Consider the following 25,089-nt stretch of genomic DNA (forward strand, 5'->3'; position numbering starts at 1 on the left):
AATTTTGAGTTGGGGTATAACCGGGTCTCTCTATTCTGGCCAGCTGTAATTACGGCACACCATAGTGGTGTGAATCGGAAACAGAATCTGGCATGAACCAGAATCGCAGGAAGGAGCATGATTGACAGCAACTGGCTACAATAATTGTCGATTAACTAAGGAAGGGAACAAACAACAGTGGGTGGAAAAGGCATAAATGCAGAGGGGGGTGGGGCCAGAAGGTTAACCTGGGAACAATGTTGTGAAACCCTGTACTGGGTTAGGTAAGCTTGTAAAAGTACACAAACAAGTTTCTGCACTCAAACAAATATTACGAGGGCAGTTGAGCCCCTATGCAAAGAAATACTCTTTTCTAAGATGGCTTTTTTGCCAGATAATGTGATTGTCTTTCTTGCATTGTCCTTTCCTGAACAGCGAACGGGATAGGGAATTTTGTTGAGCTACATATTTAGGGGAATGAAAAAAAAGAAAGGGCATGATACGAGAAAATGCATTAAATGAACATACATTGAACTGTAGTGCACAAATAGTTGTCGGACTGAGCTTTCTGGGAAATTGCAACAACTTGAACGAACTTATTGATGAGGTTTGACTGGACTGAGACATTGCTGTTCGAAAATTGTGAACGTGCACGTGCATTTAGTCATTTGCTATGTGCTGCGAGGCTGTTCCTAGGAAAACATTATCTGCTTATCGAAATTGGAATTGCACGAAATGCGAAAATGAGCCAAAGAAAATGGTACAGTTCAAGCTTGTATTTTTTTCTTTCTAGGCTTTACCTCCCCCTGACATTTTCCACAATGGTGACACTGGGTTTAAGATGGTAGGTTGACTGCAACTGTTACTGTCTTTAAAACGCATGCAATAAAGCTTTCCAACGCTGCTCGCTTGTGGCATCAATCAAGCAAAGCACTGAGATTTGCGCACCAACCAGCAAGTGTAACTGCTGATGCTGAGAACAGTCACCCATGTTTATGTGAACCAGGTGCGATTCTATGAAGAATGTTTGCTTTATACCAATAACTTAATCTTATATATTACTGTTAATTGCACATGCTTATTGAAAGGAAGCACTCGTTTGTTGTCTTCACCCTTTCTGTAGGAGAAGCTGTGTTTCCGGATAGATGCTGGCCAGCGTACTCTCCCACTGCTTGCGTGAGCGGTTTGGGATTGGGGGAAGATCTAGGTTCAGCTGGCATTCTTAGACAATATGGTACAGTGTGCGTGGGGCTTGGCAGCAAATACAGAGGGGATCACAGTGTGGAGGACAGATGGTGCGTATTCGTGTTGGGTGTGGGTATGGGTTGGTTTGTAGTTTCAGGGTGACCGGACTAGGACAGTCTCACTCAGTGCAATAACAAAAAGGTTTTTCAATAGAAACAACTGAACAAAATCAAGGAAGGCAACGTAGTAATCAACAGCAACCTTGGCCTTGAGTGGAGCTTAGTGATTCTTGGGCAATGTCGCGTCAACTTGTCCTTGCTCTACTGCTGTAACTGCACCAGTGCTTTCTGTACTTCAAAAGCATTTTGTGTCTTTGGACAGAGGCTTTTTCTGAGTCTGTTTGACCCATTCTGAGGGCACTTCCCTCCGCGCAATTCTGCAGAACAACAGTCCAGAAAGCCTGACAGCGTTGCTTGAAAGTCCCAGCATTGCCAAGTGCTTTGCCAACGAAGGGGGCCAGCAGCTGAGGGCCCGTCTTGACCGCCAGCTACGTGCCGAGCTCAACAAAGGTGCCTTGCCAACCACAGTTGCTTGGCGTGCGAGCACGCGGTGATCACATGTCCTGTGCACCAATTTCCCAGTGTTCCAAAGCCCGGAGAGCGACACGGGCAAGAAGCTGCTTGGCCAAGTAGTTGTCCTGTCCAAGACGTTACAGGTGAGGAGCTCAGATGACCTCATAATAGTCGTCTGCTGTTGTGGCCGTCACTAACTAATATGATCCGATGCTATGCACAAAGCCACGATGTTGAAAAGAACTTATGGCATCCGTTTTTTCAATAGAGTCAAAAGAAAAGACGGAAATGTTGTAGTAGCCTGAACTGTGGAAATCTAGATCCTTCTGTGAATATGTGGTCTTGGCATTTTAAAGGCCAACTGCACTCGAAATTTCGACTTCTTGAAAACACTGTTTCCGTATTGTCTGCTGAAAAAGAAAGCAAGATGCAAAATACAACAGCCGGAATACACGCGTGGATGCCGCAAGCGACCAGCAAAAATCGGCGATTTTGAAACCGAAATTTAAGGACAGCACGGCCATTCAAGTGACCTTTCAACTGTCCAGCAAGTGGCCGGGCGATCAGCAGCTTGGGAGCAAGCCTGCGCGCAAGCTCTACGCGTGCACAGGGCAGTGAATAGGTGAAGCGTTCGCAGCAGAGCTCGACCGGTTCTCCAGCTGCGTGGCTGGTCAGAGGAAGAAGCCCCAACCGGCCGGAGCATCACAGGCGTGTCATGGCTGTTGACGCGATCCGCCGGCAGGTGCAGCGTGGTCTGTGGCGGAGTGTTTTTAAACACTCCTGACTGATTGACGAGGCATTTCACAGGGCTACAACCCGTGTCCCAGCTGATTTGGTGGTATGTACTACACAATAAAAATAAATTTGGTCGAGGTGAAATTTGAGTGCAGTTGGCCTTTAACCCGTGCCGCTGATTTGCAATCAGCACCGTACCTTTTCTTTTTATGTTAGCCTCTGAAAATAAACAGCAATAAATGAGAATTTTTTTTACCCTGGCACCGTTGATAAACTTTTAGATGCAGAGCATCTGATTCACTCGCCTTGTCCCTCCGGCGTCGTCGTCGTTGTCGTCGGCGTTGTCCACCCCTCCCCCATTGTCCTCGCCGCGCCAGCTGCGCTCTCCGCCGTTCACCCCCTCTCCTCTCCGATAGCGAACACTCTCTCGCGAGGGGCTACACATGAGGCCGCGTCGCGTTTGCAGGACAAATAAAGATGTTTTCTCTCTCTCTCTCGCGAGGGGCATTGGATTGGATTGGATTGGATTGGATTGGATTGGCTTGGCTTAAATTGGATTGGATTGGATTAAAGTGGATTGTGTTGGATTGTGTTGCGTCATAGCCGCGGCACGTTGCGTCATAGCCGCGGCAGACGCGCTGGGGCCGGCGCACGTGCAGTACTCTCTCTTCCGCGGTTTCCTCTCCTTCGGGCGCGCTGCGCAAATAACCGGTGCACCGTTCTTCGGCGAAGCAACATATACCCTTGGCTCAAACACCTAGAGTCCACGCCGCTTTACAAGTACGCCAACGTCGTCATAGACTGGGACCGGCTTACGCAGTCCCCTCAACGTTATGCGCGCTATAAAACGCTGTCCCTTCGCCGCTCCGCCTATGCGTAGCATCTACACAGGGGTTCCCGCGAGGGGAGGTGGGAGTTTTTTCTAAAAGCTCAACCCCTCCCCTCTTTTTTTTTTCATGAGACAGGCCTGGGCTTCTACGTAGTACTGTTGTGGTGTACCAACAGGAAACGTTTGTCAGTGAAACTTGAAACTTCGGGTAAAGAAGTTTCGTTCAGCGTTCCTTTTATGCTGCCCAGTCCCCGCCTTTGTGGCATACAAGCCTGTCGGTGTGCGTTCCCCACCAGGAAATACCGCCTTGTGTGGAGGCGTGCCTGGCGGTGTGGCTGAACTTCTGGGACGGGGACCAGTATGCAGAGGAGATTCTGGCCCTGGTCTCGCTCTTCCCCATGGCCTCCCCGGAAATCTTCTTCCTCAGCATCCTCAAGCCTCTGTTTCTCCGCTCCTTCTTCTTGGGCCTCGACATGCAGGTGAAGGCCTTTTTACCCTTTTCTTCCTTTCCTGCCCTCTGAGTAGACAAGCGCCCAACTTTGTTACAAAAATATGATGTGTGTCTGGATCTTGGGAAACATTTGTTAGTAGTTGTGCACATTGTAGCATTCCTGTCATCACAGTTGAAATGAATGAATGAATGAATTTATTGTTAACAAGGAAAGGAAAGACCACCAGCAGGCGTAGTTTGTCTCGCCTAAGGGAGGACACCAGAACGTTGAAAGGGAGCTCAAAGAATCTAATTTTCAGCATGCTGCTCGCACTGAAGGAAAGCCACGCACTGGATCAGACATCACAATTTCACGAAGTCGGATAAAAAGCCCCACGAAAGGCAGTTTTATTATTTGGGAATGCAGGCTAAAGGCGAGGCAATTGATGTTCATGTCTTCTTGCAAGTGGCAGAAGGGTCTCTCTTTCGTTAGTGGGTATAGCTTTGCTGTATGGTTTTTTTTTATGGACCACTGTTTTTTTTATGGACTACTTCCTCCAAAGGCCCTGTTCATGTTAATTTAAAAATTCTTACGCAAAAAATTCTTATGCAAACTTTAAGTAGCGAGGATGCTTTCTTGCACCTTGATGTGTGGGTTATTTAAATAAAAGCCTTTGTTTTCTTTAAAAAAAAAGCTAATAATGTAGACCACATTAACTAAGAATAATAAGGCTTCTCCTGTTTTTTTCCTCCCTTAACTCATGCAGTGTTGATTTTCCGTGTGGTGCCATTCTTTTTTGTAGATAAAAGTTTTCCAGTGCCTCAGCAATTTGTGCCATTTCTGGAGTGCCGTGGAAGTTCCCCGCCTACAAGGAAGGAGGTTTGCAATTTTCTTTCTTTTTTTCTTTCCTGGAGGTATTTTTGGCTCACACCAACGTACGATGCAGATTCACAGAGCATTTGTTTTTTCTAGGTCAGCTTATGTGTGTATGGTTTTCGCAAATGACTTGTTGCAAGTTTAGCGGGACGCAGGGAAGTACAAAACCCCACCACCCTCTATGCCCTTCAGTTTTTGCCAATGCTTTTGAAAGATTTAACCTTCAGAATATCATAAAAGAACCATTACATTGCAGGGTATTATTTGGTTCTGTCTATTAGTTGCCGTCAGATGAATGGCTCACAGAGAGGAATTTGCAAGGCCAAAGCAATGCTACCCTCGGAGTCTCGCAGAAAGAAGGATGCCAAGTTCTTCTCTGCTCTTCTATTTTAAGCGGACACATGGGTCTTTGACCAAAAGTGTTTATTTTTACAGTTATGATGATAAAAATTAGAGGACATATGTAGTTTTCGATTGTAATTGGAGGTATAAAATTTGTTTTTTGTGTAAAACGATTGCATTCAAATTTATTTTGATTTTTATATTTGATTCTTTGACAACTTTTGTAAAAACACTGCTGGAGTGATGCAGCTGAACAAGGTACCAGTGAAATGTGCACAAATAAAGGAGTGCAATAAGACTGACCGTATCATTCTATGTGGTCTGTAGCAGAAGTTACGACCGTTTGAAGTTTGGGCTTGGAAGGCAAAACCGGTTTTCCTGGTTCCCACCTTCCAAGCCTAAACTTCAAACAGTCGTAACTTCTGCTACAGACCAGGTAGAATGATACGGTCAGTCTTATTGCACTCCTTGATCTGTGCACATTTCACTGGTACCTTGTTCAGCTGCATCACTCCAGCAGTGCTTTTACAAAAGCTGTCAAAGAATCAAATATAGAAATCCAAATGAATTTGAATGTAGTGGTTTTACACAAAAACAAATATTATACCTCCAATCACAATCAAAAACTACATATGTCCTCTAATTTTTATCATCATAACTGTAAAAATAAACACTTTTGGTCTAAGACCCATGTGCCCCCTTAAACAGCTGTTTTAAGCAAGTGCACCTATGTAGCTGATTTTGCAGTGTCCAGTTCTGGTAACAAAACCCTCACTCCAGTTTTTCCCTGCTTGTGCAGTACAGCTGAACCTCAATGCTATAAGGAAGTTATACTTAAAGGCGCCCTGAAAGGTGCTTTACCGACACATGAGTGTTCACATTTTCAGGTAAATCAATGTCCTAGTAATCACCTCCTTCAAGAATTTTAGTAAAGCGATGAGTATTTGTAGGGTTAATAACTATTGCAAATCAAGACACCGCATTTTCGCCCCACCCTAGCTGACCTCCAGCAACATCACTGTTTCGGCTGCGACTGCGATTTCCCCTGTGGGAATAGTTGCTTTTGTTTTACCCTTTACACTAAGATTGTTGGTTAATATTGATTCCTTATTACCTAATAAACCTTCCGTAACTCCTCTTCTGCTCTTAACTGAGCTTATATTTTCTCCAAGCGTTGCTGGTTGCACACGAATATGCTGTTTGCAATTCCGGGAAACGAATTGCCGCCAGAGCGAACAGCCGAAGTGTCGTAAGCTGAAATACGGATCGCGTTAGTGCTAGTGTTAAGTGGTATGAACTTCATGAACCTTACTATGTTTATTACACTTAAGGAACTAACAGAACAGAGCCGCATTTATTACGGCACGAATGTTGTCAGGGTGCAGTTTTTGCTTCTCAATCGATTCCCTATTACCGTTTGTTCGGCCGATCTCTATTGTCGGCGTATTCGGTCAGCGAGCCAGTCACATCACACAGACTTTCGATCGGCCAACGTGTTCATGTCGGTGTCGTGCAACAAGGCGATCTCCTAACTTTGAAGTCAGCGTCGCCATCGTGTCGTCGTCGTGTCGGCCTAGCCAACGCACCTTGCAGACAAAATACAAGTTTATTTTATTCGAAAGATTTAGTGTTTTATAGTGCCCCTAGCGCTTGCCTTTCAGCAAACGATGCTGTAATCACTGAGAAATTAAACATTTTAAACCGAAATTTTAATTCTCCCACTAAACACAAACTTGTGTGTTTTTGTGGCGTCGACAATGACATATCCAGAGCAGGGCATCAAAATTAAAGATAGCCTGCTGAGCAGGGCTGCTACCATCTCATAGTGTCACAAACTGCAGGCCAGGCCCTCCATTTTTTGTTTTCGGACGGCCTCCCGGACGGAGTCGGCCATTTTGCGCCGCGCGGAGGAATTCGGGGTCCCCCTTCGGCTTTGTGCGCACCTCCTTTGTTTCGCCCTGCCTGCTACGAGGACAATGCGAGCTGCCGCATTCCAGCGCTGTTGTCGGAGGGTGACGTCACGGTCGCTGGCATGGACGCGCGCTTGCGATCGTAGCGAAGGGGCGAGGGCCCCAGGAGGGGGAAAAGAGGAATGTCACCCGTTTCCTTAATCGGGTGCACTGTCGGAAGATATGTGGAGTCGACTCCAGAGAGCCAACAAACCCCACCGAATCCACAGGGCACAGGTGACAAAGGGGGTGGCCGTCTGATGTGCGGGTTTCGCCGACCAGAGCGGCAAGAATGAGCAAGAGCCTTGAACGAAAAAACAGCACAAAGACTTATATTTAGACAGGCAAGTCAGAAACACAAGCACGAGGTAACGGATCGATAATGACAGACAACTTAGATGGAATTCAAATACAAGAAACAGTCCAATTAGACAAAATGATACAAACAGGAGTGTTAACAAATGAATGTTACGAAGCGGAGTAGTTAACTAAAAGAAAAAAAACGACCAGTTCGATGCTTATGAGAGACAGAGTCCCAGCATATTCACCGACCGGGCCGGACGATGCACCGCTGTCGGAGGCGATTTGGCTACCTGGGAAGCGTGGCGTCGTTGTAGGCCAGGCCGTCCGAGACGATCACGGTGATTCAAGGCCCGGTAGTACGTTGGAGTCCTCCAGGGCGCGGGTCGCCGATGGTGTGATGTACAAACTGGCAGGTGCCGTTGTCAATCACGACGTCCAAACGTAGCTGGTTTGCTTAGGCGTGGGTTCTCTTTTTTTAACCGTGCCGGCGCAAAGAGGGAGAGCACAACGCACCCGCCGCCGTCAGCGAATAACTTCACTCTTCTCCCTTCTAGAATCATCGACGCTCTTTAGCACTGGCAAGGCCACCCGTGCCTCCTCGATAGTGCTCGAAGCTTCGGTGTAAGTTGAGCGGCGAAGCTTTTTATTTTGGTATTTTCTTGCCGGCGGGCCGGCAAGCGGTCGTGTTACCGCCCCTTCGTTCGCGAAAGTTCCAGCCTTGTCTCGGGCGAATAGAACCGAACTGAATGAATCGGACGACTGAAGAAGAGTTAGGCGCTGTACAATAAAATGAAAAATTTATACGATACTTTTAGACGTTGTACGCTCGAGTTTGTGACAAGGAACAATGGGAATACTTCGAAGTGGGGCTACGGGACGGCCGGCGGAGGTTATTTAAGCGGACACAAGCGATCGCATGGGGCAGTCGGCGGAGATTCGAGAACGTGCTACGTGGGGAAGAGTCCGGGGGTGACGCGCCTTAGCGGAAGCGCATCGGTAGGCTCGCGACGGATCGGCCCACGCCTCGGCTCAGCGCTCGAGTTCGCCCGTCGCCGCGAGTCCCATGGCCGACCAGCTTCTGCACCCCGGACCCCTGAAACACGTGAGCTGCTGCCCGGCGAGGCCGTCTCCACCTCGTCGTGACTTTCCGTCGGTGAACCGGCGGGTTCTCCTTGCCTCATAGAGACTTTCTCTTCCCGCGCTCCCTCCTTCGTAACTGTTTGTCGTATTGGATTAAGATATCCGGCTTCAGCTTTTTTTCTAGCGTCACTTGTAACTAACGATGTTTGTCCCCTAGAGTGTTTTGCGTGTTGCGTAATTGTTAGTATTTTTTTGGTAGTTGCGTTGTCGAGGTTTAAACAAGTGTTTGCCTCTAGAGTGTGTCGCGTACAGCTGTCTGAGTTATGTATTTGAGGTAGAAGGTTAAGTCGTAGGCCACGGCGGATTAGTGCCTGCGCACACAGGCCGATGGCAGTGTGAAGGTTTTTCTCTTCTTGCGTCAGGCGTTGCCCTGTAGTCTTTTTGTTTGTACAGTAAACCTTTATAGTTCAAAACGTAGCCGAGCATCTCCGTTGTGATTTCATTCACCCCAGCAATCTCGGCACACGTGAAAACTCACGGGCCGGCCACCCTGCTAAAATATAAATAACTGTTGTCTCGCGCCCCTCCTTTGGTATTTGCAAGCGGACGCAATTACTCGGGGGAGGAGTTTGTGACACATAGACGGCCATTTGGTTATCTTGCTTATTGTCCACTTTCATATATGGCACTGCAATACCGCTAAAGTGCCAGTGCTCGCACTTTGCTTTTGGCCGGAGTTCTATACCTGCCTTATTTTTATTACGGTTCATACTGACGATTCCCACTCGACAAACATGGTCATGAAAGTGACCGTGCCACTGAAGGGGGACACTGGTCTTAAAACAACTTCTTTTAATTTTCAAGTAAACTCTGTGAAACTTGTCAGTCTTGCTGCTTTTTCCGCACTGGTTTATATGCCATTATTATTTCAGCTGGTGAATTCGTTCCCAAGGTAATTAGAAATAGTTAGCCATATTTGGTCAAACAGTGGTGGTCATAAAACTGTACTCTTTATATTTTCCAATGCTATGAACCCTGGTGAATGCAATAATTGAAGCAGTTTTTGATGCATCGCTTGGAACTAATTCTACAACTTCGGTGTTTGAAATGGGCACTCAAAATGGTTGCGTGCCACTTGTGCTACCAAAGTATAATGAGCTGTAAAATTAGTTCAAAGCGATGCATCAAAAACTGCTTCAATTATTGCCTTCTCCAGGTTCATAGTATCGAAAAATGTAAAAAATTACACTTTTATGACCACCACTGTTTTTTTCTATTGTTTTACCAAAAATGGCTAATTATCTGTCATTATCTTGGGAACTAACTGACCAACTGAAGAAATAACGGCATTATTTGAAATCAGTGGGAAACAAACAGCAAGACTGACAAGTTTCACAAAGTTTTAATTGGAAATTAAAACAAGTTGTTTAAGACCAGTGTCCCCTTATGTCAGCTGGTCAGTGTTGTGTCAGACAAGTCCAACGCGTCCGACAGCTGTGTTCGGCACTGTCAGACGGCAACATGCCGCACTAACTGCTCAGTGTTTACATGTTCGTTCATAACTTATGTGTTCGTTCATAAGTGTTTACGTGTTCGTTCATAACGCCACAATTCTTACTGCTATAAAAATAATGTGCCCTAAATTTAAGCGCGAATAGCTCGTTCGGCAAGTTTATAAGCCCTGCCTAATTTGCATTTGCTTTTACCTTTGCCGGCCTCAGCCAATCTCACCGCTGGGCATATGACATCGTGGGTTCTGTTGGGTGAAATGAGCTAGTGAGTCACATAGCCATTTCCTTTTTTCCTAATTATATAGCTTATTTGAGTGAAGTTTACGTTAAAAATGGTGCCAGTATGATTCAGTGAGGCAGTCTTTCTCATGAGCGAAACTTATGTTTTGCCTGTAAGGCCTCTTTAACGACAAGCATGGTAATAGAGTAAAAAAGATAAATATGGATGAACATGACAGCGTTAAGCGGGCTGCGGGAAGTGGTAATTAACCAAAGGCGCTGCTGCGACCCGTCAATGCTTCTCTTTGCCGGAAGTGGGAGAAAGAGCCGTCCAATTGGGAATATTCTGCTTCGTGACGCTCATGGGACAATCAATGACGTACATGTGGGAAGATGGCAGAGCCCAAAAACACGCAGGAAAGGGTGGGAAAGCGCCAGGAAACTTTGCAACGAAAGTGTGAGCTTTCCGCTGCACATAAAAATGTTATAAATGTCCCACACGACGTTGACCACCCAACCTAACAATTGAACTAGTTCATTTAGTGTGCTCAAAACGCCTTTCAGGACCCCTTTCAGGGGAAAGCTTTACCAGGTTGCAAATGGCTGCCAGGTGAGGCTTTTATGTTGCAATGAAAAGGTAATTGGGAAATGAAAATACAGTTGGCTCACGATAATTGAAACTCGGATAAGTGAACTTTCGGTTAATTCAAACAAATGTCGAAATTTTTGCTGCCTCATCGACACCGCCAAAGAAGCAGCCATTGCCCTGGCAGCTACCACTTGCACAGAACGTGTCACCATCCTATCAGACTCCCAGACGGCGTGTCGAAACTTTCAAATTGGACGCATTTCATCAACAGCAGCAAAAATTTTATCAGTCCACCCTGACTTACCCGAAATTTTCATCATATGGACACCGGCTCATTCGTTACTGGAAGGGAATGAGGTGGCTCATGCCGTAGCCCGAGTTCATACTCGCCGGGTGCCTCCTTCTGGGATGTCAGCCAGTCCTTCCATAAGCCCAACACAAGAACTAATCCCCAGAAGGTACAGTGACATCCTGGCCCACTACCGCTTGGGACGAAGAACCTTTCCGCCTCCACATCTCAACATGTCTCGCGAAGACACGGGCATCTACAGGCAGCTACAAACTAACGCATTTCCACATGGTACATTACTACACTCAATGCATCCGACATTGTACATATACACTTCCAAATTCTGCATGAAGCCATGCACTCTCTACCACATGGTATGGGAGTGCCTTCACATATCATCCCTTGCCCCAAACCAAAATCCCTCATTTGAGCAATGGGAGGGAAGGTTGACCAGCTCCAACCCGGATCACCAACAACATCCGGTAGACGGGGCGAGACAGGCCGCCAAGACCCAGGGCTTCCTGGACTAAGGAGGTCCCCCACCCGGCGGTCAACCCAACAACATTGACTGCTCCATTAAACGTTTATTCTCCTCTTCCTCACTATATATTCAATATATTTTAAAGTTTCTTAATTCACACTGCCCCATTGTGTAAATTCGATTAATTTGTACTTTTTGCTTGTCCTTGTGGGATAATATCTGCTACATTTGCCGGTTCTAGCTGCACACTTGCATCCTTATGTCACTGGCAGTCATAAATAAAGCCGATTACCTGCATACACGTGTCAAGGCGAAACGTGCTGGCATCGAAAACATTGTTGTGAACTCTCATGAAAAGACAAAGTAGTCATCCATTCATAATTTTTTTTTTTTTAACGGGAATAGCACTTTAGTATGGTGTATGAATATTGTATTACTAAATGTATGTAAATGTTTCATTACAATGAAAGTTGGTATGTTGCCCCGAGACTCACATCTGTTTCCACTTCTGGTAAATCAACTTTGTGATAATTCAAACAAAATTCTGGAGTCCCTTGGAGTTTGGATTATCGCAAGACTACTCTAATTGTGAAATCACATTTTGCCGTATCAATGTCTTTGGACCATGTTGACTGCTGCTTCCAAAGTGTGATTCAGGCTGCTGTCATAGACCCTTGCGGTATTCTGTGAGATGTGGTCCTCTTGAAACCGAAACGATGGTCCCACATTTCAGGAGATCCTTCTTTGAACGGACGTACGAGCCTGACGTGATGATAGAAGCTCTGCCACGACTAGTTGTCAACCTCGACCTCATTGCCATGGCATTGTTGCAGCTGAATCCGGACCATATGGTGGAGGTTACCATGCACGTACTCGACCTATATCTTCTGGTGAGGATGGCTTCTTTTTGGAATAAGTGCTCATCCTATGGAGGGGGAGAGATACACATCTATTGAACTCAAGGCAATGTATGCGCAAGCTTGTGCATGAAAGCTTGTACACGCACTTATAATGAGCTTGCTAATAAAAAAAAAATAGGCTGCGGCAAATCGTATGTTTGTAAGCTTGTAGTACAATTTCGGTGTACCAAAGAACTGTACGAGCTTGCACTTAGGTAAAAACCGAGACTTTTTCAAGAATTTAACCGATTGTCTCATAAAGTAAATCGCACGGTATAGTTGAGCTAAATAAAACAAATGAATAATGAAATTGATCTTTGTCAAGCCTATATTGTGGACAATTTCGGGCGGGCTATAATCACCTTGTCTTCATTCACCACACTCGTTCTTTTTCTTTTTTTATCTTTCCTTTCTTCTTAACCTTCCTTTTTTTTTTTCCCACATCGTATGGTATTTTAAAAATGCTCTTTCAAGTTTGCTTGCAGCCCGAAGGGGTTCCACACTGTAGGAAATCTCCCACCATGGCCAGCCAAGCGTTTTCAACATTATTCAACTCTGCCCGTCTTTTTTGTTTTATTATTACCGAATCTGTAGTTGAGTCAAACCCAGTCACATCAAAATTATTATTTCTGCTAGGTTCATTAAAAGTATTATTATTTATATGCAGGAACCACAAAGCAAAGAAACTAGCATCTGGAGACGTCTTTGCCAAAATAAATTGCAATCAAACCCTGCAATAACAAACCCAACGGGGAAAGCCAAAAAATTTGCTTTTTGCGAGAATTTCGTTGCGCCTAGAATGAAATCTAAATGACAGAAATCGCACTCAAACATATTACTTTGCGAGTCTAACCTTGCAGCAACTTCACAGCTCTCATTCTCCAAGAAGTGGTTCATTGCTAGTTGTCACGCATGCCTAAGAAAGACCGAATCGTGCCACACGCATTCAAAACATCCCACTTTGCCACATCTGCACGTTTTTGTCCCCGGTTTTCAGCTCCAAGCGTGCCCGTGAGTGCAGTTGAAGTCCAGCTTCTTCTGTAAATGAACTTTGTCAGACAGTGGCACCTTGTTGTTCCAGTGCCGGTCACAAAACCAAGGGAACATCACTTTGTTGACGTCCAAAAAGGTTCCAGCCGTCACTGTTTTGTTTTTTATAGTATGGTGGCCTTGCTTTTTAAAGGCCCAACCACATGCAGCGTATTTTCGGTGTCGCGCGAGCGTCAGCGTCGTTCGGCGTCAACGCGCGGTCCCGCAGGAGAGGGCGAGTAACCGCATGGGACCGGCGAAATCATGCGCCGGCGTGCGCACTCGACGCTTCTTTCGGCGTCCAGCACGAGATTGAACAGTCGCCGGTATTTGTCGCACAGGGACTTCCATTTTTTCTGCATGGTTTCTGCGGCACAAACACACGAAAACAATGACGACTTGTTACAATAACTATGCGCACAGGCTGCAGCGCAGGTGACAAGTGCCTTACCTTCGTCCGCAACACCAGGCGCCACGGCTGCTGCCACTTCATCCCACAACGTCTGTTTGCAGGGTTTGTTCTTGTTATCTTTGTGTTTAGCCTGCCATAGAGCGGGGCGGGCTGCGACTGCAGTTATTAATGCCCCAGCGTCGATGTTCGGCATGCCGGCCACCATTAAAACAGCGAGACGGACTGGCACAACCGGAAACTGGCACCAGCGCCGCTTCCGCCGCTCGCGCCGATATCTGGCGAGTGTAGATATCGGCGTTGCCCGAGCGTCAGCCCGCGTCGCCATGCATTTTGGTGCGTGAGCTGACGCTCGTCGACGCTGAACGACGCTGACACTTGCGCGACGCCGAAAATACGCTTCATGTGGTTGGGCCTTAAAATGGTAAGGAGCGAGCTGCAGGTGGCTCCGAACTTGTTGGCGCTATCCTCCCTTCCTTCAGTTGGGTCTCAGTGATGGCTGTGTTATCTTTTAGTGGCAAAAACTTGTGCTTTTGGGCTGGCAGAGGCATCTTATCAAAAGCAATTGCACTGAATGCCACACACACAGTGAATGCACACGTGCTGTTCATCTAGCCCAAGCCATAGCCTAAGCCGTGCTGTGAGTTACCACCCTGACGGCCCTGACCTACCCCGACCAAAATTGTGTCGCCCCCTAATGGTGTCACTGCGAGGCTGCCTCGTGGGCTGCCTGCTGCATGGCCTTTTTTGTATAAAAATGTGGCAGAAGCCATGTGAGCGAGCTGTGGCAGAAGTTTACACAATTTCAGTTCGCAAAAAACTGCAAAATGCGAAAAGTGCATTTGAGCACTTTTTGGACACTGTTAGCCTCAAATGGGGAGATAAAATGCCAACCACACTTGCAGCGAATTTTGTTAATGCAAGGTCCCTGTCCAAAAACATTTTGTAAATGCGTGGGCTTCTATGGATGTTTGCCAGGGATCCGAAAATATTTCTTTGCTACAGGAATTTCATAGTCGTGGGATTTCGTTATGGCGGGGTTTGACTGTACCAGCCTCAATTAGGACATGATTACCAATCGTCAAATTAAAGTCGCTCCCACTGAAGTCTATATGAAACCTAACACATAATCTCAGTGTTCGATCTCGTAAAAGAAACTTACAGTGACTTGCTGGAAGGCCTGCAGGGCCAAAGCCTATAGGCCTACAGCCTATGGGCCCTGTCCAGTCTCTTGGGCCAAGCCCTCCATGTGTGAAGCCCCTGTGAAAGTAGCCAGTAGGAATAAGTGGAGCTGTGTGGATGTGAAAGAACCAAAGCAGTGTGAAGCAGACTCTTTCAAGTGGGCTTCTTGCAAAGGCAGTTGGTAGCACTTGACACATCAATTTGTGAATCTGAGTTTCAAGTCCTGAAGGTAACTGGGGACTCCGACTAGGCATCGTGAGCTTTTTGTCAGCACCATCAAGAACAGGTGGCTGTGTGTGCGCAATCAGCCGCCCAGTGCTGTGTTCAGTTCCACTAGTGGTGTCATATTGTAGGTGGTTGGCTCTGCCGCCAAAAGTGGTTCTGAGATGGCATCCATGTTCTGCGTAATAACTTTAATGCGTAAGCAGCCTTCGGAAACTCCCTCATGCACTTCATAAGTACACCTTTGTCAAAATTTTCTAGGCCAATGCTAAGCCTTCTCGACCACAAAGAATGCAAAGAACAAGCTTTACCTTTAAATGTGACAATACTAATAGTTTATGACAGTAAGAAAGAAAGGTGTTTTCTCCAGCTTTCCGGCATCAAAAGTTTCAGCCTCGCCAGGGGCGGGAGGTTGTACTACATAGGCTTTTTTGCGGCCTGCGTGTTTCCGGTTTGGCCTAGAAAATTTTGACGAAGACTGTACACACAGTCTGTATTGGGGTTTACAGTTAAACCTAGATGTAACGAACCTCCATTTCCAATGGCCAGCCACGTTGAAACCCATGTGTTTCTCAACTCTATGTAACGAAGGAGTTGCGATGGTTAACTTTGATGTAACGAATTCTGTACGCTGATGAGCCATTGTCTTTTGTACTTTTTCTTAAAAATCGGCTGGAGGAATCCACTTACTTAGCGAGCTTCGTCCGCAACGCAAACTACCGTGTGTTTCCATGTGGGAGTGTTGTGTCGGTTAGGTGATAGTCCTGCTTGTCAGCATGTAGTCGAACGTCTCCACTGCTATCTGTGGTGTCAGTTCGTCGATTCGTCTGCTACCAGAGAACAATTTTTTTTTTTTTTCTTTCCAACACAAGCTTGCAATTTTAAATGCCGTTTCCGCCGGCGAGCAAGAAGAGCAGGGCCGCCCGGTACCAGCTAGCACCCTCTCACCAGTTTTGAGAGCGGTAAAAAGCATCATGTTCATAATAAGGTGCCCTTTCAGCATACGCTTGGTCCTTGAAACGCATTAAGGCACCGAAGATTGTCAAAAGGCAAAAGTTATATGTAAGCTACGAAGGTGAGTGGCATTGCTTCATTGGAGTGCCGTGTAGTGGCTAAGCTTGTGGGAAAGCGGCAAGTGCAACTCGCGCAGTTTTTCAGTGTGGAATAAATTATTGAGGGGTAAGTTCACCGTCACTGATGTCTAGCATTTTGTTTTCGTTTCTGCTTCATTCATGAGCCTTAACTTGAAACCTGCATGTAACAAAAACTGGCATGTAATGAAAAATTGCGAATTTTTGTCAACTTCGTTGTGTCCAGGTTTGACCGTAATAAATTTTATCTTTTTTAATATAAAGCGGGTCTTCCCAGGCAAACGTATGTAGAGGAATGCATGTATGCGGAAATGAGCCCCTGGGAAGAGAGGCTTATTCGCTGTCTCACGATTCCCACCTGAGCATTTGTACGAATTTATGCCCGCTTGTTTTTATGCAGCGGTTGGAAGTGCAGAAACAGACAAGAGTTGCAGTTCTCAGCCAGCCCCTGTGGGAGTGTTTGATAATATCGGCGTATTCGTCCAGCCCCTTGCTCCTGGAAAGTGTCAGCAAAGTGCTGTACAGGTGAGCATACATTGTTGCCTACATGCTCAGCGAGATCGTGTGAGCACAGTTACATACGGGCAAACAGAAAATTGCAGGTTTGAATCGAATTGCACACTAATAAGGGCCTTGGTTGAGTTATTTTTGGCCGTGTAGTTCAAATACGAGTTTTACATGCATCACTGCAATCTTCATTACTAAAGATAAAGATTGGCGATAAAAGACACTGCGAGTCATATTTGAATTAAATTGTACATTTGAATTAACTTATTCACAATTAGAGATGTATTCTACTTGGTTTCAGCTGTGCTCACAAAAACAATGCGCCTTTCTCGGGAAAACAAGGCATGCCTAGAGGTCATTTGCTACATGCCGGAAGTTCCTGAATTTTTTTTAGAACGTTTGCCTAGCCTGGCCCAGCAAACGAAGCCCTGGCAAGATTTAGGGATCTAATCACTGTTCGCTATGCTTAAAAAAAAACCGATATTGTCTACCGATTTTTTTTCTCACATATGTCAGTGTAGAAAAAGAAAAAAACTTGTTAATTATGTCCCAGATACAGCGGCGAAGTGCTGCGCCATTTGTGCCACGCTGCGCTGATCTGCTTTTCCAGCGCCGCCCTGCTCAGAAAGGCAGGATTGCGCCGAAACTGCGAGGTGATGTTCAATGCCAGTTGCATTGAGCAGGGAGCAGCAGGGACCCATTCCTTCCCCAGGCAAAAATTTCCAGGTTGGAATCTAACTGGTTCTAGTTAGACTGGTTTATAGAACTGTACCCAGTTGAACTGGTCCCAATTGAGCTGATCCCATTTACGAATGGTTCCAGTTGGGGACAAGGTGGGAATGTTTTCTGTTGGGAGCGTTCTCAGTTGCCCATAGGAGCACTGGCTGCAATTTGGCCAAATGGATGTAAATGGCATTGGCCTGGTGCATCCACTTGACTACAGCACAACCGCTTAGGCGAGCTGCCCAAAACAGTATCGCCCCACTATCATTCAAAACCGCAAAACTACGAATCTTGGTTAAACAAAAATGTCCGATGGGCTGTCAGATTTCCGGCTTATGTCTGAAGTCAGAGGAGTGAACCCGCAAAGTAATGAGACGTGTTACAGTGTGCGTGTAATCCAAAAGTCGCGCAGCCATTAAGCATTTGTATAAAGAGTGGTAAACAGGTGCTCCTGCATGAATTATCATGCCCTATTTGTACTCTTGATCAGTTCACACAACCCCTAAACAAAAACAAACACATAGATGGCCACCATTGTTGGCTGGTGCTGACGATGTGGCTGACCATCTTTACATGAGGCGCAGGCCCAGTTTGCCAAGCCGGAGCTACAGCCAATCCATATCCAGTTGAAATCGTGCGAATGTACTCTGCTGCTGGTGCGGCGCCGTCATGTATACGCTGTGAGCAGCTGTCATTGCAGTTTTCCTTCTACAATTTTTCAAAGTCATGAGCAAAAATAATGTTTTCGTGTTTAGTCTTGAACCCGCATCATCCTATCTTAGTCGCGAGCACACAGTCGTGATAAATGCAAGCACGTGCGGCTTGCCTGCCAAAGTCAGCTGTCACCGTGCCCAGTCAGAGGATAATGGCACCGCTTCTGCCACAAGCAAGAGGTGGCTTCTGACAGCCTAGCAGCTATGTGCAAGTAATCAGCTCAGTCGATATGCTTTTTTGTACAGCAATATGTTTTGCGACTGCATTTCTTCATTTCTCCCCCCTGTAATGCGCTCTTTATGTCCAGGGAAAAAAACAGATAACCACTGGTACGTTTGCTATCTGAATAAACACGATGTAATTGACTGTCACTCCTTTTTCTAAACATTGCATTATGCTGTCAATGATGCGGAAAATATACGGTGCCATCTTTTTTGCCCTTTCGTGGTGTCTTGGGGCTGATTTCGCCTCAGCAACTTTCCACTTCAGCGAAATGTTTCGCACGTCCTGTCAATTCTGTTGTAGCATGATTCGACTGTAGTTGAAAGGCTCTAAACTTTTTTACTGTGCGGCCGTGGCACAATTCTCGCTTCCGTCGCAGGCATCTGCGAAGTCTGGAGCAGCTCCGGGATCACGTGGCACAACCGTGGGTGCGGTCGATGCTAGTGGAGCACGACTGCCAGGTGGCCTGGCTGGGTCTGGTGCTCCGTGGTGGTATGCGAGAGGCGGGGGCCATTGGCCCGTGCCTGCGGTCAGAAACCCTGCAGGCGGCAGGCCTCCCAGAGCCTGGCAGTCGGGACAGCCCCCTGGCTCTGTGGTGGCAGCCTGCACTTCAGGGGGACGTCGAGGCTCTCTGCCGGAAATACAGCGTGCTGCCCCGAGACCTTCCTACGGTTCGTAATGCAAAGGTTGCCACCTTTGCAGCTGATGCAAAGCTGAGCACGGCCCGTTGTTTTTGTGTGTTTAGTAGTGCCGCAGCAGGCCGCGGCGGCCGCTTTTTTGATGGAGGCGAAGAGCAAAAACGCCCGTGTGTACGCAGGGGTGGAACAGCTGCGCCATTTGCGCCATTGAGCGCCAAACGTGTTTAGCTACACCATCCTGCGCCGAACCACCCCTGTTGTGCCAAACCCGCCTAAATTAAGGGGGACGCGGGTCTTAAAATGGTCGAAAATCGCAAAAAAATGCATTTTGGGAAAAACACATTTTTGAAGTCTCCATACCTTCAAGCACCTACTCTAAAAGTTTCACCGCTGAATTTGTCGAGAAAGATCTTAAAATCGACTTTGTAAACGCAGCGGGAGCCGCAAAACGCCAAGAATCGGGCTAAAAAACTTGAACTTCGCGCGCGCGCCACACTCGAAGCAGACTGCCCGTGGCGGCCATCTTGGGTTTAGCCTTGTAGCTGCTTTCTTTGTGCGTATTTTGCGCTATCTCAAAATGGCGTCCCATGAGAAGAATGAGCGTCACCGCCGATTTTGCAAAGATCGTTTATGAGCCGCTGATTGACGGGAGCACGCGCGCTCGAGGCAAGCCCCCTGTTTTGTGACTGATTGGCCGGTGCGGTTGAGCCGCCTTTTTTTTTTTTTTTTTTTTTTACGTTTTGTTTTTGTAAGCGCGTCCGCTGCCGTAGTATTTTCAATTCGGGTCCGATTTCTCTGCTGTTAGTGACTGTGATTCTGGCACAATCTTTTTGTCTCGTGCTGCAATGCTTGGAGACCTTTACCTCAACGATTTACGCGCTGCAAGTGCACGAAAAAACAACAAAACACGCCGTAAATGGCGGTGCTGGGATCGGCTGTTACGTACAAATCCGGTCCGAGAAGCGCCGCGTGGAAACGTTCAGATTTAGTTAGCTGTTGTGCTTTGGTCTTCTTTGCGAAAAAAAAGTTGGCAGCACAATATGTTCGTGCTTTTCTTTAGTTCGCATAGACGTTGAAGAAAGTGCAAAGTAGCAAGTACCGTTTGTGAAGTTCAGCAAAAAGTAGTTTTCCAGCACTGTTCGCAAAGGTTTTCATTACTTGCATAGAGCTTTTCCGGTTATTCTTGTGGTACGGTCGCATTCCTTTTTTTTTTTTTTCTCTTGAGGAACAGAGTGACACAGTGCTTTTTATATTGTGGCTATGCTGTAGCAAGAGTTAGAAACTAGAGATGTATTTTTCTCTATCTTATTTTGCGACATCATGCTCTGCCTTACGGAGTGTTTCATTACCTGGATTTTGGCCTAGGATGATAAGACTGGTATTATTTCATTTGCAATAAATAGATCTAGAAGGTGAGGCTGTTTGCATCACTCTGGCATTGATCGCCAAATTAAAGTCCACCTGAAGCTCTGCAGTTTCTTATTTTGTGAGATCACGCTCTTCCTTACGGGATGTTTCTCTTATCTTACTCTTGAGCTAGGATAACAAGACTGGTATAATTTCACTTGTATTGAATTGATCTAGCAGGTGATGCTATTTGTATCACTGAAGCGTTGATCACCAAAGTGCACATCACCTACAGCCTTCCTTGCTGTAGGTTTGAGATGCATTGCAGGACAATGTCTGGTCCTGGGTGACTGCTGTGCTTTAGTCTCATTGATAGCACAAAAATAACGTGATTTGAACAACTCTGAAAAGACACTAAAAAAAAGTGAAAGAGGATATACAGTTTTTGAAGTTTTAACAGCAGAAAATTTTATTTACCTTCAAAATTTGTACGGCTTTCTTGTAAATTTATGTCAGTCTTTCCAGAGTTCTCCTTGTCACATACTTGGTGTGCTTTTTTTCTTGAAGAACAGATTCAAAATGATGCTAATTATATTGTTGGAGCTATGCCGTAGCAAAAGTTACGATGATCTGAAACTTCAAATGCATTTTTCTCAGTTTCTTTTTTTGCAAGGCCATGCTCTGCCTTAAGAAGGGTTTTGTAATGTTGCTCTTGGGCTAGGATGACAAGACTGGTACCATTGAAATCGTACTGAGTTGATCTAGCAGGTGACGCTATTTTTATTAGTACTCTGTCTGTTCGCACCTATTTGCAAAAATGAGTAAAGTTTAGACAATTTTACACGAATTGTTGATATTTAATGTTCACCTCCTTCATGCATTGCAGAAGTCTTCAAAATAGGCAAACGCAGCATAGCCTGGCAGAGCAGACCTTTTTCATTATATCCATACAAATCATTATTGAGTTTGGTCAAGCGAATTTGATCTAAACCCCTGTAGGACTGCCTCAATAAATAAATTTTAAAACGTTGTATTTCATGAAGAAATGAAGCTATGTTAAAACCAATTGCATATTTGAAATCAGCGTAGCAGCTCATCAAGGCTGCTAATTTTTATCCATCTGGCACTAAAAATTTAGAAAGAAAATGTCTAGAGGCCCACCTTCGCGTGGGCCTGACGCCATGATGCCCAGCGCCCGAAAACTTGACTGAAACATCGTGTTTTCGGTTTCATCAATGCATTAGTGGTTTCGGTTTCATGAAGAATATGAGCAGCTATCGAACCGGGCTTTGGTTTAGCCATAAGGCAGCAGGCACTACGCGCCATCTGTTTGAAATTTTAGATGCGACTGCATCTCATTCGCTTGCCTTGTCCCTCCATACGGCGTTGTTGTCCGTCCACACCCCTCTCCCATTCTCCTCACCGCACGAGCTGCGCTCTCTGCCGCTCACCCCCTCTCCTCTCCGATAGCGAACACTGTCGCGAGGGGCATTGGATTGGATTCGATTGGGTTAGCTTGGATTGGATTGGATTAAAGTGGATTGTGTTGCGTCGTTGCGTCATAGCCGCGGTCGTTCCAGCACCGGCCAAAGAAATAAGGAATACATCATACCCGTTCCTCACACATTTCACGCATTTAGAGAATCAACCCAACGGAAACACCAAGTGAACCCCCAAGATGTGTCGCATCTGCACAGGGTTCCCCTCGCGGGAAGGTGGGGTAATTTTTGTGTGTTGCATTTGCAAGGTTGTGTATATCCGCATGGAAGGTTATAGTTTATTGGAGGTTAACATCAATTTATTGCCCATTTTTGACGATACTCGCTTTGCTGCCGGCAACTTTGCGTTGCTGCACGTATTGAACAAACAGGGGCTTGGACGCTTTGCCCTCGCTTGTTAATTCGGTGCACTTTTGCTTTGAGGTATCTACTCATTTTTGCCCATAAACTTGAAACGGAAATGAATTTGAAACTTGAAATGAACTCCCTGCTAAACGGAGGGATGCTGGTTGCCTTTTGCCTCCCCCCCCCCCCCTCCATTTTTCTGTGTTCAGAAAAGAACAAATAAACTTCAATTAAATGAAATTCAATTCAACCTTGGAGTTAGCTTTGCTTAGTGGGGGGTGGTCCTAATATTAATAGGGCCTTCTGACACCCTCTAGTTAGGTACGTTGTCTGCGGTGTACGTTTGTAGACTCTTGCATCCCTGTGACGGGTGAAGAAAAAGCTATGTTCAGCTTTGCACGCACTGAAACCGCTGTTTGATAGAAAAAATGCAAGCAGACACCTTGTTTTACGGAATTTCGCCGTGGGGTCACATAAACACTGCCGTTTGCTAGACACGAAGCAAGGCCTGTTATCTGATCCCTTTCGACTCTCCGCGTGAGGTTTGGCCTTCGAACGGTAATAATGCAACGCACACTCTGGAGCCGAGGGTAGATGACTCCGCATTTTGTAAACCTCCAGATATAGTACAAGAACTGCATTCCTGGTTTAAATTAGGTTCTAGTGCATGGTAGAACGCGTGAGAGTAGTAGCGAGATTAGGTACTTGGCAGGGAACTTGCACAGCGGCCTGCACGGAGATTAGGGACGCACCATAGTGCTGTGAAATGGTGCTACATCTTTTCCAAATGGCATTTGTGGCTGCTCCAAACCTGCTCCAAAAATGCCTTTCTGGCTGCTCCAAGCCTGCTACAAAAGGCACTTTTGCCTGCTCCCAGGAGTGCTCCCAAACCCATGGACCCTGTTCCGCCCCTGTGTACGAGATTTCAGCGCGCGTTAAAGACCCCCAGGCGGCCAAAATTAATCCAGAGCCCTCCACTACGGTGCACCTCATCGCCTGCATTGTGTCGGCACATAAAATCCTACTATCAATCAATCAATCCGTGCTACAATTTAGAGCGGTTTGAGGACAGCATACTGCTGAAGTAAGCAAATTTAAAGGGGCCCTGAAAGGCGTTTTGAGCACACTAAATGAACTAGCGCAATCGTTAGATTGGGTCGTCAACGTCATCTGTGCCAAGTATTACTCTTTTACGCGCAGCGGAAAGCTCACACTTTTGTTGCAAAGTTTGTCGCTTTTTTCTCACCCTTTCCTTCGTGTTTTTGGACGCCGCCATCTTCACATGTCTACATCATCGATTCCCAGATGTTCGTCATGAGCTAGACATCCTGCTATTGGGCGGCTTTTTCACGCACTTCCGGCAAAGAGATGAGTCGTCTGCTCAGCGTCGGCTCGCCGGCTGATCTGCCGGCGGAGTGCCGGAGTGCTTGGACATTTTACGACAAATGAAACAAGTGTAAACAAACGTTTAACCGTTTGTATTAAATGCAGCACGGCCATAACACGACATGGATATTCCCTTACCTGAGTACGTTCCGTAAAGAAAGCGTTGAAGCCCCGTGGCACTTCTTTCGTGCAATCGCAGAGAACGCCCTGAGCCGAATGCCCGGGTTTGACGCATACATTTTATTCTACTTCAAAACAATCCAGAGATGGGTTTTGAACGAACACAACGTCACAACATGCGTTGCAAGTCTGAACCGCGATTGAAAGACGATGGGTTGCCTCCTCCTGCCCGTCGTAAATTCGGCACTCACCTCGCGCGCGGTTTGCGGGGACGAACAGCAAGTCACTTAACTCCGGCGCACAAGCCGAGATGGCTTTTAGCCACGCACACTGCACATACCCCATGCGAAGTTGAGTCGTACGTCGCTCGAGAAAGATAACCCAGACCATGGGAAGCACTATCCACCCGCAGAAGCACAACGTCGCATTGCATCGCGAAACAAAGACATCCACAACACACACACACCATCGCCTCCTGTAATGTCAAACGCATCTCGCACTTCCCAATGGGAGTGGGTGGTACGCCTGCAGTGCCCACATGTCGCGAGGTGGGGCCCCGAGCTGAACCGGGAACACGCAACCGTAACTGAGTTCTACAGTGGTTTGTGCCTTGTTGTCAAGGCAACCGATGTTTGAGATTCTCAAAGAAGTGGCGCTCGCTCCAGCGCTAGAAAGCTCAGAGCCGCGGTGGAGCATGCTTTGCCAACGTTGCCGCTCTCCACCACGCGTCGCCCCAAGCTGAACTGGTCACATGATTGAAGTGTTTTGTGCACGGGTTCTGTATCGATTTAAAATGTCTTTTTCACATGTCGCCGGCAGGAATTACGACCGCCGCAAAATAAGACCCGGCACCAGCGGGGCCACATCTGATACGGCACTTTTTGGATAAACAGTGTCGGTGCATCAAAGGGAACGAGCGCACAATCTTCCCCGTACGGCTGCGAGTTCGCCGCCGATAAAAAGTCACGTGCCACCGATAGCAACTGCACCAACGAACACCGCGAAAGGGCAAGGCGAGGCCGCCGCACACATGCGGCCAGATTTTTCGTTCGGTTTTCCAGCATTGAGCGAAGTGCGGGATTCATGGTGTCAACAAAGCTTGCCCGTAGCAGACGACAGTAGCAGCGCAATAGCGGAAGTACGTCACCGCTGCGGAGCGCAGCATGATGGAAGGCAAAGCTCGCGCGCCGTCAACAGCGGAGAGTAAGTCGAAAGGAGGAGGAAACGCGGAGCGACGATAATGCGCGGTTTTTTGATTTACGATTTCTCAGCTAATACTCATCGCTTTAACAAAATTCTTGCGGGAGGAGATTGCAAATACATTGCTTTATTTGGGTACATGTACATCCATGCACCGGCGGAAGGTATTTCAGGACCCCTTTAAAT

General features: G+C 46.6%; 1 protein-coding gene across 1 annotated transcript in view; it reads left to right on the plus strand.

Moving 5' to 3' along the window:
• Positions 1-25,089, plus strand: part of LOC144174402 (uncharacterized) — a 38,470-nt gene that overhangs the window by 10,903 nt on the left and 2,478 nt on the right. The window contains exons 8-15 of the mRNA XM_077703086.1: positions 773-823; positions 1,607-1,733; positions 1,806-1,879; positions 3,597-3,779; positions 4,534-4,610; positions 12,104-12,260; positions 16,603-16,727; positions 18,748-19,039. Of these exons, the coding sequence (XP_077559212.1) occupies positions 773-823; positions 1,607-1,733; positions 1,806-1,879; positions 3,597-3,779; positions 4,534-4,610; positions 12,104-12,260; positions 16,603-16,727; positions 18,748-19,039 (1,086 nt within the window). The remainder of the gene's footprint in view (positions 1-772; positions 824-1,606; positions 1,734-1,805; positions 1,880-3,596; positions 3,780-4,533; positions 4,611-12,103; positions 12,261-16,602; positions 16,728-18,747; positions 19,040-25,089) is intronic.

The sequence above is a fragment of the Haemaphysalis longicornis genome, unplaced genomic scaffold, assembly GCF_048455015.1.
Source record: "Haemaphysalis longicornis isolate Haplotype H1 unplaced genomic scaffold, Haemaphysalis longicornis Haplotype H1 scaffold_3, whole genome shotgun sequence".
Taxonomy (NCBI): Eukaryota; Metazoa; Arthropoda; class Arachnida; order Ixodida; family Ixodidae; genus Haemaphysalis; species Haemaphysalis longicornis.